The 11,828-nt window shown below is 30.4% G+C and overlaps 3 protein-coding genes across 3 annotated transcripts; 1 reads left to right on the plus strand and 2 right to left on the minus strand.

Annotated features, from left to right (window-relative positions):
- Positions 1–1,084: 1,084 nt before the first annotated feature.
- On the minus strand, positions 1,085–1,963 carry LOC107818681 (uncharacterized). Its single transcript, XM_016644718.1, has one exon. The coding sequence runs from the start codon at positions 1,961–1,963 to the stop codon at positions 1,085–1,087; it is 879 nt and encodes a 292-aa protein (XP_016500204.1).
- A 111-nt stretch (positions 1,964–2,074) lies between these two features.
- Positions 2,075–3,553, minus strand: LOC107818680 (uncharacterized). The gene is made up of 2 exons (XM_016644717.1): positions 3,217–3,553; positions 2,075–2,511 (listed from the first exon to the last, which is right to left on the minus strand). The coding sequence occupies exons 1-2, from the start codon at positions 3,551–3,553 to the stop codon at positions 2,075–2,077; spliced, it is 774 nt and encodes a 257-aa protein (XP_016500203.1).
- A 2,437-nt stretch (positions 3,554–5,990) lies between these two features.
- On the plus strand, positions 5,991–6,556 carry LOC107828020 (uncharacterized). Its single transcript, XM_075220906.1, has 2 exons — positions 5,991–6,119; positions 6,248–6,556. The coding sequence occupies exons 1-2, from the start codon at positions 5,991–5,993 to the stop codon at positions 6,554–6,556; spliced, it is 438 nt and encodes a 145-aa protein (XP_075077007.1).
- The last annotated feature ends 5,272 nt before the right edge of the window (positions 6,557–11,828 follow it).

Genomic DNA, 11,828 nt, shown 5'->3' on the forward strand with positions numbered 1-11,828 from the left:
TGAGCCATTCATTACCATTTTTAGATGAAAATGAAGAGAACTTCTCAATTGTGTCGCAACTTCTACAAAATCGGCAAAGAAAATATGGGGAGGCTTATGGCTTATGAACCACAGTTCTACCAAACTAAAAGAAACCACAAAAAGGTTGAATGTCTAATTTGAGAGTATTGAACATATCAATTGCTTAAAGATTGGGCCTTCAGAGCAACTTCTTCCTAAACAAATATACAAAAAAAAAATTCTATTATTTCCTGAACATCAAGTCCACCTCATTACCTGCAGAAAACTGAAATTGCAAATTATAAGCAGAAAGATAAAGTTTTACAACAAATTAAAATAGTAAATTCGCAGCAGAAAGGAGAAAAAAAATACAATCTTGCAACCAACATCACTTATGTGGGTAACCAAGATGAAATTAAGAATCAAAAATCCTAAAATATCCCCTAATTTTTATTTATTTCCACGAAATCCATCACTTAGACTGGAAGAACGTCTTTTTTTTTCTTGTAATTTTCAGTATAAGAAAGAATAACAGAGATATCCAAAGCTATTTCTCCTGAAATGGTGATGTTTTATATCACCCTAGACATATAGATGCATTTACTACTTCCAAAGCTAAAATCAGGCCGCACTTGTTTATTTTCTTCTACTTTTTTAGATAAGTACCTGGGTTCACTTGTTATAGGAAATTCTCATATTTTATATGATTATTATTAATTCATTTACAACTACTATACAGTGAAAATATAATCAACAGTAATATTTACTCAAAAGTTAAAGCAATTATAGAAATCAGAAAAATATATTGTAAATACCTGATAATTCCATCATGTCTATATTCATCTCAAACCAAATTACGGAAAACTTCTTTATACACCATATTTCTAGCTTCATTCGTTATTTGGCCATCATCATCATAAACTAAAATCTTCAATTCTTTTCTACTCGCCACGCTTGAAAGAGCAATATACAGTTGTCCATGAGTAAATACTGACTTCTTCAAAAATAATCCCATATGAGACAATGATTGACCTTGACTTTTATTAATTGTCATGGCAAAAGATACAACAATTGAAAATTGTCTTCACTGGAACTTAAAAGGTATTCTTGCATCTGATGGCGTCAACGTCATTCTCGGGATAAACATTTTTTGTCCAGCCATATTACCCATTAAAACCTTAACTTCAATAACCCGATTTCCAAGTCTTGTGATGATCAACCTCGTGCCATTACACAATCTTGATGACTGGTCTATACTTCTCAGCAACATCACAGGAACACCAACCTTCAAAGTAATAAAGTGATTTGGAATTCCAGAACATTTAATACTGTTTAGAAATTCGGGTGTATGTACGTGCTCCAAATCTGAAAAAGAATGATCAGACATACAAACTGTATCAGAACTCAAATATGTCTTCTCAGGACTATGATTGAGTGATACCATATATTTATTGATCGACTCCACCATATCAAGAATCGGAGCAAGAATTGCCCTTTGCTGGAGGTAATCAATGTCACTGAAATGGTTAAAGAAATCTGGATATGTACTTTCAATAATTTTCGATATTGGATCATCACAATTATTTATGAGAAGATCATCGGGGATTTGGACTTTCTCAATGCCATCAATGGAACTCCCAATCCTTCCATCACCGATTGCTAAAATCCATTCAGAAATTTTTTTTAACTCATCCAAATGTGCATCTAACTGATCTCTTTGTAACCTCATATTCTTTGTTAGATTTAAGACTTCACAGTGGGGCCACAAATATGAAGAATTAAAAGTAGCTTTAACAATATCTTGCCTAGATCCTTTTGCAATGACAGACAAAATTTGTCTGAAGTAGCCACCAAGAACAACTGTTTTACCTCCAAAAGGTTTATCAACACTGGATACGTTTTTAAATCTAAGAATATCTCTAAGAGTTTGATCAAGAGCTTTAAAACAATATTTATGCATCATCGGTGCCTCATCCCAAATAATCAACTTTGTCTTTATAATCAAATTTGCTAGAGGACTACCTTGCTTTATATTGCATGTTGAATCTTCAGTTGGATTGAGAGGGATTGCAAATCACGAATGAGTTGTTCTACCACCTGGTAACAAAAGAGATGCAATTCCACTTGATACAATAGTTAACACGATGTCTCCTCTAGATCGTATGCCAGAAGACTGAGTCTTCCAAATAAAAGTCTTTCCAGTTCCTCCATAACCATACAAAAAGAAGAATTGACCTTTGGCGTCATTCTCTGCCCTCATAATTTTGTCATAAACTGACTTTTGTTCAACTGTCGAATTCATTAATAATTGTTGATGTTCCTCTAACAGAGAATGACGATTATAACGCAATTCATCATAGATTAACCTATTGCTATGATCAACTTCTTCCTCATTGTAAAGAGGTATTGTCATTGTTGGAAAATCATGAAAACTTCTTCCACAACTTTTCAAAACTTTTTCCAACTTTTGTAAACAATGATTTTTCAATTCATCATTTGTTAGCTCTGCCTCTGAAAGAACAAAAAAAATTATAGAATTTAAATAACAATAATATAAAAAATATATTACATGATTACACAAATAAGGTATATTTAATTTAACTTTTTAGTTAGGTTAGTTGCTTGTAATAATGATTTACACAACAAAGAACTTATGAATGCTATGTCGTAAAACTCCATATTATCTTAAACATAAAGGTCATAAATTAAAGAATATCAATTATAAAGAATTAAGTAAAGAAATCAAATACAAAGAGTTTCATATAGGAGTTTATATTTTCGTTCAAAATTTGCAGATTTTGTTTTAAATTTTGTGCAAAATTTAATCGTGGAGTTATTAAAGACTCAATATGTTAACCCTTTAAATATGCTTGGAGCTAGACTGGTTATATACTCACATGTACACTATAATAACTATAAGGATATATATGCATGTAACTTTTTATCCTCTTATCCTCTCTATAATTATATTTAGTTATTATGCTACAAATAACTACTTAATATCCTCATATAGACGCCGAAACATTATTTGTTAACTTGAAAATAGAAAATCTATATTTATACCTGGATTAGTCAACAACACTCTTTCTTCATGGAGGATATCTTCTGATAATAATTGCCATGTTGATTTCCAAACATATTCTGGCCGAGACATCGAATTGGATAACAACAACATAGCAAATAATTGCCTAAGATATGATGGCATTCCCTAGTTACTTGCTTCCTTTATGGCATCCACATACTCTTTACAATCATCCAATAACCCAAGTGCATAACATGCATCTCTAAAAGTGAGATAGTTATGATTGTTGATTCTTTTAAGATCGTCATAGGATTTTGGACCTTTAATAACATTCAACAACAATCTGAGATAATATAATTCACCAGTTCCAGGCGGAACAAAGAAAATTCTTCCATTGGAAAATACAGAAGTTCTTCTTTTCTCCCATCTTTTCAATTGTTTCTTCCAAACAAACTTAAGAGGGAATTCTGCATAAGTCAATTCTCTTGCTTCTGGCAATGTTTTATTTGTCTCAAACCAGCTTAAAAGCATTGATTCCTTTACACTTGATCTATTTGCAACATCATCAATTGGATCATCATTAGAGAATATAACATTTTGTTCATTTGGAAGATAAAATGATAGTTTTTCTACAGGAGGTTCTCTATGGTGAATTGGAAATTTGAATATTCTCCAAGCAGCTTCACATGGTGATAAATCATATACATATTTATTTATAGTTGAGTTGTACTTTATTACTGTTAGAATATACTATAAGCCATGCGTATTGTTATAGTATTCTTTATGAACAATTATTTATTTACTTGTTTAAATTCAATAAAGTTTCATTTTAAATAGATCATGTGTTGGTTTGTGCGTCCATTGCTTACATTGTAGATGATTTAGTGTATAGAGTTTAGCTTATACACGGAAGATTAAATCATCGGTTCTTGTAAGACATAAAAGTTAATGTTCACAATCTAATGATGGAATTGGACAAATCATCGGAATGATTGTAGCACAAGATTAAATATAATTTATCTTGATTATGGGAATGGTTTAATTCCAACTTCTTGTGCTAGTACATTTTGTATGTATTAAACGGATCAAGTAGAGATGAGTATTTTATACTGACTTTATAAAATAATTTCTCTAGTCCATTTAATGTACTTATACTCTTAATCCTGATATAATTATTATTAGCTGTGTATGTCACTTGTTGTTTTGATTTATTAAAAGGCGAGATTCTTTCGCGAGTCAATAAGCCTGGTAAATTGGATAACAATGATATACATTGGCGAAGTAATAATTAGTTGATGGAATCCATGTCTCAATTTTGAGATTGATGATACTCCTTTATGAAAGCTTATAAGTTTTCATGTGTAAACCCGGCCGGTGGATTTTGTATCCGACACATGAAATAAGTTAAGTGTAAGTCTAAAGGAAGTAATCAATAAATTAAATAGTCAGTAATTTAATTTGATTGATTAGTATCTGAATCTCAACATGGGGAGTTAAATAAGGTTTATGGAAGAATTTCGAAATTGAACTAAGGAGTGCAATTACGAATTTTTAGTGGAATAATTCGTAATTTATTATGATGGAAATTAGTTTCAGAATTTCGAAATTAATATCATAATAGGAAGCCTTGTTAATTAAATTCTGTGGTCCCTACTGTGCCTAAATAATAGAAAATAGTGGAAACTGTTACTTAGTGGGAAAGAAAACGTGGAAACCGTCCCTTAGTGGGAGAAGGAAACCTAACAGGTTTTGAAAACGGTTTTGACCTAAAAAACGCAGCTATATATATGGATATAAGGGCTGGACGTTTTTTAGATGATTCTGACTGCGGTTTCTACTAGAATTTTGCCCACCCAAAATTCTTTTTTTTCGGTTATTGTTTGGGTAACACAGTAGAAGACTGTGGAAATCTGCTAGTGTGTTTTCAACTGAGGAACTGGAGAACGACCTAGATTTGTTGTGTTTACGCTTCAAGAGGTAATCCTAAAATCTCCATACATGCTAGTTGTTTAGATTACACGTGAATAAGATTCTGTTATTGCTTCCGCTGTGGTATATATTCCATCAATTGGTATCAGAGCTTACTCACGTCTAATTAAATAATTAGGATAAACCATAAGGATTAATATCATGTTCTATATGCAAGTTTTGAATTACATGCAAAGTTTGTTTTTTTGAAAACCTGCACTGTTTTTTTGGTGTGATTATCTGTTATGGGTTGTGTTGATTATTCTGGAAACTTGATGTATCCTTTTAATATTGGTGATGTTGAGTTAGAATAGTCTGAAAATTGAATTTTATCATGTAAAACGGAAAAACACGTTCTGCTGAATTAGGGCAGAAAATCGGAGGTAAAAAAGTTGACGGACTCCGATTGACCTGAAACTTGGTAGGTCCATGCGAAACGGCCCAGTGAGCAATACTCATGGATTTTATCATGATTGAAGTCGTTTTTTGGGCGTTCGAGGTCGTTTAGATGGTGTTTTTGCTGTTTTTCTAAAATTCTGAATTTTTTAGTTGTTTTTAATTCCAGAAATTGTGGGGATAAATTCCCTTGGTCCCCGGGCTTAAAAAATCAGTGATATAATGTTTTTACACGTTGACGTAGGTCTTCTTCCATATCGGATAAAAATATTATGAATAATCATTATGTTATACTAGTCAGTGATTATTTGTATTTACTCTCCATCTGAGTATGCATGTTGGTTCAATGGGACTAATATATGTTGAATGTTGATATTCACTTGGCTTAAATTAACAGTTTACTCTCCATCTGAGTATGACATGTTTAAGTTTATGGAGTGAAAATCTGTCATTATATATGTATATTGCAAGAATAGCTTCTTTCCCATCGAAATTTGTTGTTCAAGGTGCATAGATTGTATATATATAATGTGTTTTGAATTTTAATGTTCATAATACAAACTGATTTGATCTATTTAAATATTTAATGTCTCCCAGATTAACAATGACTGCTTTTAATCCCCTTACTGCCATTCTTACCCAAAACAAACTTGAGGGTCCAAATTATGTTGATTGGAAACGAAATTTGGATATTGTTCTAATTGCTGAAGAGTACAAATTTGTGCTCGATGAGGTGTGTCCAGAAAACCTGGAGATGATGCCACAGATGATGAACAGAAGGCTTACCAGAAATGGATTAAGGCTGATGAGATGGCGCGGTGTTACATTTTGGCATTCATGTCGAATGTTCTACAACATCAGCATCAGTCGATGGAGTCTGCTTATGACATTCTGGAAAATCTCAAAGAAATGTTCGGAGATCAGAATCGTGCGGCTAAGCAGACTGCCATGAAAGCCCTTCTGAATACCAAAATGGTTGAAGGTTCATCGGTCAGGGACCATGTTATGAAGATGATGAGTCTTCTGAATGAACTGGAGGTCCTTGGAGCTAACATTGATAAGGACATGCAGGTTGAAATGATCCTGCAGACTTTGCCTGACAGTTTTCAGCAATTTCGCCTGAATTATAACATGAACAAAATGGATTTGTCAACTTCTTCCTCATTGTAAAGAGGTCTTGGCATTGTTGGAAAATCATGAAAATTTCTTCCACAACTTTTCAAAACTTTTTCCAACTTTTGTAAACAACGATTTTTCAATTCATCATCTGTTAGCTTTGCCTCTGAAAGAACAAAAAAAATTATAGAATTTAAATAACAATAATATAAAAAATATATTACATGGTTACACAAATAAGGTATATTTAATTTAGCTTTTTAGTTAGGTTAGTTGCTTATATGATTTACACAACAAAGAACTTATGAATGCTATGTCGTGAAACTCCATATTATCTTAAATATAAAGGTCATAAATTAAAGAATATCAATTATAAAGAATGAAGTAAAGAAATCAAATACAAAGAGTTTCATATAGGAGTTTATATTTTTGTTCAAAATTTGCAGATTTTGTTTTAAATTTTGTGCAAAATTTAGTCGTGGAGTTATTAAAGACTCAATATGTTAACCCTATAAATATGCTTGGAGCTAGACTGGTTATATACTCACATGTACACTATAATAACTATAAGGATATATATGCATGTAATTTTTTATCCTCTTATCCTTTCTATAATTATATTTAGTTATTATGCTACAAATAACTACTTAATATCCTCATATAGACGCTGAAACATTATTTGTTAACTTGAAAATAGAAAATCTATATTTATACCTGGATTAGTCAACAACACTCTTTTTTCATGGAGGATATCTTCTGATAATAATTGCCATGTTGATTTCCAAACATATTCTGGCCGAGACATCGAATTGGATAACAACAACATAACAAATAATTGCCTAAGATATGATGGCATTCCCTAGTTACTTGCTTCCTTTATGGCATCCACATACTCTTTATCATCATCCAATAACCCAAGTGCATAATATGCATCTCTAAAAGTGAGATGGTTATGATTGTTGATTCTTTTAAGATCGTCATAGGATTTTGGACCTTTAATAACATTCAACAATAATATGAGATAATATAATTCACCAGTTCCAGGCGGAACAAAGAAAATTCTTCCAATGGAAAATACAGAAGTTCTTCTTTTCTCCCATCTTTTCAATTGTTTCTTCCAAACAAACTTAAGAGAGAATTCTGCATAAGTCAATTCTCTTGCTTCTGACAATGTTTTATTTGTCTCAAACCAGCTTAAAAACATTGATTCCTTTACACTTGGTCTATTTGCAACATCATCAATTGGATCATCATCGGAGAATATAACATTTTGTTCATTTGGAAGATGAAATGATAGTCTTTCTACAGGAGGTTCTCTATGGTGAATTGGAAATTTGAATATTCTCCAAGCAGCTTCACATGGTGATAAATCATATACATATTTATTTCATCAATATTTGATGAATCTTCTGTTAGAATATACTATAAGCCATGCGTAATACGATCATTTCCTTTGTTAATATACTTAAATAAGTACTTAATGGATCTTGACTGATTGCACCATTCTACATTAATATGAGCACCATACTTAAATAATAAGAACCGATTGTGAGGCACCACATACCTACTATCCAAGTCAATACCATCCTTTTTGATAATTCTATCATTATCCCTTCGTCTATAAACAGGATAACCCTCCTCATCAATTGTTGTTGACTCAACAAACCTTTTTGGAAAATGTTTGGTACATCTTCCGTTCTGCATGCAAGGAGAAGACTTTCTTGCATAATCACATGGGCCATGCATCATAAAATTATGCACGGCCTTATAATAAACAAGATCGGCCAATTCATATGGTATTTCAGCAGAAATGATTCGATTAATATCTGCAGCAGTTGGATATTTATCATGCCCGTGAAGAAAAAGCAAGATGTGAGCATGTGACAACCCTTGTTTTTGGAACTCAACTGTATAAATCACTGCACCAAAAAGAATTTATTACACTTCATAAATATAATTGAAATATTTATTTTTAAACCTATTATCCTATGTAACATAAAAAGTAATTATTATTTTTTAGAAGTTGACTATGGCAATATACCTGCTTTTACTTTTCTAAAAATCTGATTGTCGCGTAAATCCTTTATCAAACGGTCCAATTTGATTTTGAATACTCTAGATAAAATGTCTGGGCGATCCTCAGGATTTAAGCCCCTACTCTTTACAAATCTACAAATCTCAGGTCACTTTGGATTGTAAGTAAAGGTAATGAAAAGATCAGGGTATCCAGCCCATTTGCATATTGCCATAGCATCTTGATAGTTTTAAATCATATATCGTGCACCCCTATGAAGCTGGACGATAAAATTATCCTTTTTCTTTGAAAAGAAGGATTAATTTCTCCATGCAAAACAACATTTTCTCAGTTTTATACATGTGACATCTCAACTTTTATACATGTGACATCTGGTTATATGCAGTTGTAATTTGACATGTTAAAAGCTCAACTTTTTACAATAATGACGTACTTGTACTTAATATTGAAACTACCTTATGAATATTTTTACACTTTTCCTCTCCTTAATGGAGTAGCTTTTGGAAATTGCACGTGTTAAAAGCTCAACTACTTTATGCATATTGTTACCCTTTGAACTTCTAAATTTTTGGCCTCTGTAACAAGGCTAATTCTGCTTTTAGAAATTGTGACAGAAATCCATTTTTTCTTTCAGTGTATAGACAAACGTAAAAGAAACAATATCATATAAAATATTAGTATCACTTGGGGTTAATTTATAGTTTTATTACAAAAGGAAAAGAAAACGATGTTGGTAGATTCATTATTTAAAGTAAGTTAACGAAGTACCACTGCAACTACTACTCGTTATGATAGGCGTGAATTTTAATTATTTTATTTGATTTTATTATCTATACTATATTAAAAATACAAAAATCCTTAGCGAAATGTCGTTCGCCTTTTTTACCCTTCTAAAATACCTTTCATAATGGATAAAATTGTAACTCAAGTGCTTTCCTAATATTTCGGATATTAAAATCAATTAAAACTTATCTTTCTTTATTAAATTAGGTAAGAAGAAAATACATATATATTTTACCTTATATATATTATACTAATTGAAAATAGATGAGAACATTTATACGGTGCTTTGAATTGAATTCTAATTTAATTGAAATATGAGGACATGAAATCGCATATTAAGTTAATGTTTTTAATACAATAGCATCCACATTAAAATTGTTTTAACATGGAACAATTAAATGTGCACTTTAAATATTCTTATTTTAGTCATATAATATAATTAATCCATATTCAATTAAGCAACCAAAATAATTATTTGATGCATATTTTAATCATACTAAACCGTAAAAGCTAATCTATATTATAAAAGCACGAAACCTCTATAGAAAATGATAATTGACTTTTTATTCTTTAAAAATAAATTTCACATTGAATACTAATATAATTTAAATATTTTTCTAATATTTCAAACTTTAAAATCAATTAAATTTTTACTTATTGAATCTTTTTTTATTTAAACTATATAGGAAGTATAAATATTTAGAACTTTAAAATAGATTATATATTAAAAATAAAATGTTTAAATTAATATGTACATGCACACGCATTAAATTTCAATAATGTTTTATAGTATTTGTGCATCCTATTAGATTTTTATGTTTTAGTAATGCTTTCTTTGCTACGCACGTTTCGACAAAGTTATGTAAATTATGATATTTTTTTCATCTCACCAACTAAAACCTTACTACTTAGGTAATATTGAAACCTTTGAAAGGAGATAAATTGAGACATAAGATTTAATTTTTAAATTTTTGTTATATGATTTTTTTTTAAAGAATCGTAATAAAAGTGCTAATTAAACATGTTTGTATCTTCTCGCATGAACTTAAGAATAGCTTTTGAATAATATTTTTAGAAAAAGTTTTAAATCTTCAAGGCTATGTGTTTTTACTGAAACTAAAAAGGAAGTATAATAACTGGTAAATTTGAACTGATAAAACTAAAAAAAATAAAACATAATTTAAAGTGAATATATTGATAATGATTGAGAACTTCTATGAACAAAATTTTTTCTTTATTGAGTTAGTTATATAGGATTAGTATTTAATTAACTACGGAAGCTTACACTTTATTTTATAATTTAAAAATATATATTTAATTTTCTTACCAAAAATTACTTACTAAGATAGGGAACACGCGCAACGCGCATACACTAAAACTAGTTTACATATAACTCTAGGAGAAAATAGCGAGTATATTTACGTTCATTAGTAAGAAAGTACATTCACCAAGATCTTTGAGACATGACTTGGAAAAGAACTACCATGTCAGTCGATGTTTTTTCTTGAGGTTATAGTGAAAGCTCGAAAAATCGATGAAACAATAATCCAAATTAATTGAAAACTTGAACTCAGTTTAATTGATTTGAAAATTTTATTTTTTAATCGATCGATTAATCTCACGTAACAACAAGCAACCTAAGTAATGTTGTTTAATTAGGCTGTCACATGAGATAACCATGTCACATATTCTCATGTTCATGCCACAGTCATTGGTATCAAAATTGAAATTTCCATCTTATAACAGGGACTAAAAACTTAATATAACTTCAAATCCAATAATGGAACAAAAGGAATTCGGAAAATAGGGGCAAAGTATTTGAAATTGCCATAAGGGGAATAAGAAAAATGGTCCTTTATGTTTTTGCTGTAGGTTTAAAATAATTCTTAAATATATTCATGAATAAATTTAATCCTTTAAATTTGCTAAATATAAAGCACTTTTGATTTTTCTTAAATATATCCATGAATAAATTTAATCCTTTAAATTTGTTAAATATAATGCACTTTTGATTTTCGTTAAATATTTTACAAACTCCGATTATTAAATTTAATGAGAACCGTAAAAATAAAAATAATTTAATGGAAACACTGGGTAGGATTCAATGTCAAACTCCCACCACTCACGATAAGTGAAAGCTTGTGCAAATAAATTTAAATAAAAAATAATAATTTAATGAGAACTCACACTTGAAGTGTAGTTTTTATTATTTATGCTATTTTTAGTCTTTTTTTTAAGTATGGTATAATTTTTTAAAGTGCAATATCTATTGTGGTCTACTTCTAGCATGTTGCAGTTTCTAAAATTTGACAAGATCTTTCTTGTATTTCTAGTTAAATCACTTTTTTACTTCCTATAAATCTAAATGGTATCTCGATTCATAAAATATCCCGCGATCCGTAGGGTATGGGAAAGGTCGCACTCTAAGAGTATGATGGAGGTAGCTTACTCTAATACAAGTATTAGTGACTGATTCTACGATTCGAATTCGTGACCTATATGTCACAT

Source organism: Nicotiana tabacum, chromosome 9, assembly GCF_000715075.1.
Source record: "Nicotiana tabacum cultivar K326 chromosome 9, ASM71507v2, whole genome shotgun sequence".
NCBI classification, from domain to species: Eukaryota; Viridiplantae; Streptophyta; class Magnoliopsida; order Solanales; family Solanaceae; genus Nicotiana; species Nicotiana tabacum.

What these genes read in the sequence shown, in the direction of transcription:
- LOC107818681 (XM_016644718.1), bottom strand. Translation starts at nt 1,963, where the DNA reads ATGATGCATAAATATTGTTTTAAAGCTCTTGATCAAACTCTTAGAGAT.
- LOC107818680 (XM_016644717.1), bottom strand. Translation starts at nt 3,553, where the DNA reads ATGCTTTTAAGCTGGTTTGAGACAAATAAAACATTGCCAGAAGCAAGA. An exon ending in GGATGCCATAAAGGAAGCAA is followed by an intron (nt 2,512 to 3,216) that starts GTAACTAGGGAA and finishes TTGTTCTTTCAG; the next exon opens with AGGCAGAGCTAACAAATGAT.
- LOC107828020 (XM_075220906.1), top strand. Translation starts at nt 5,991, where the DNA reads ATGACTGCTTTTAATCCCCTTACTGCCATTCTTACCCAAAACAAACTT. An exon ending in ACAAATTTGTGCTCGATGAG is followed by an intron (nt 6,120 to 6,247) that starts GTGTGTCCAGAA and finishes CTACAACATCAG; the next exon opens with CATCAGTCGATGGAGTCTGC.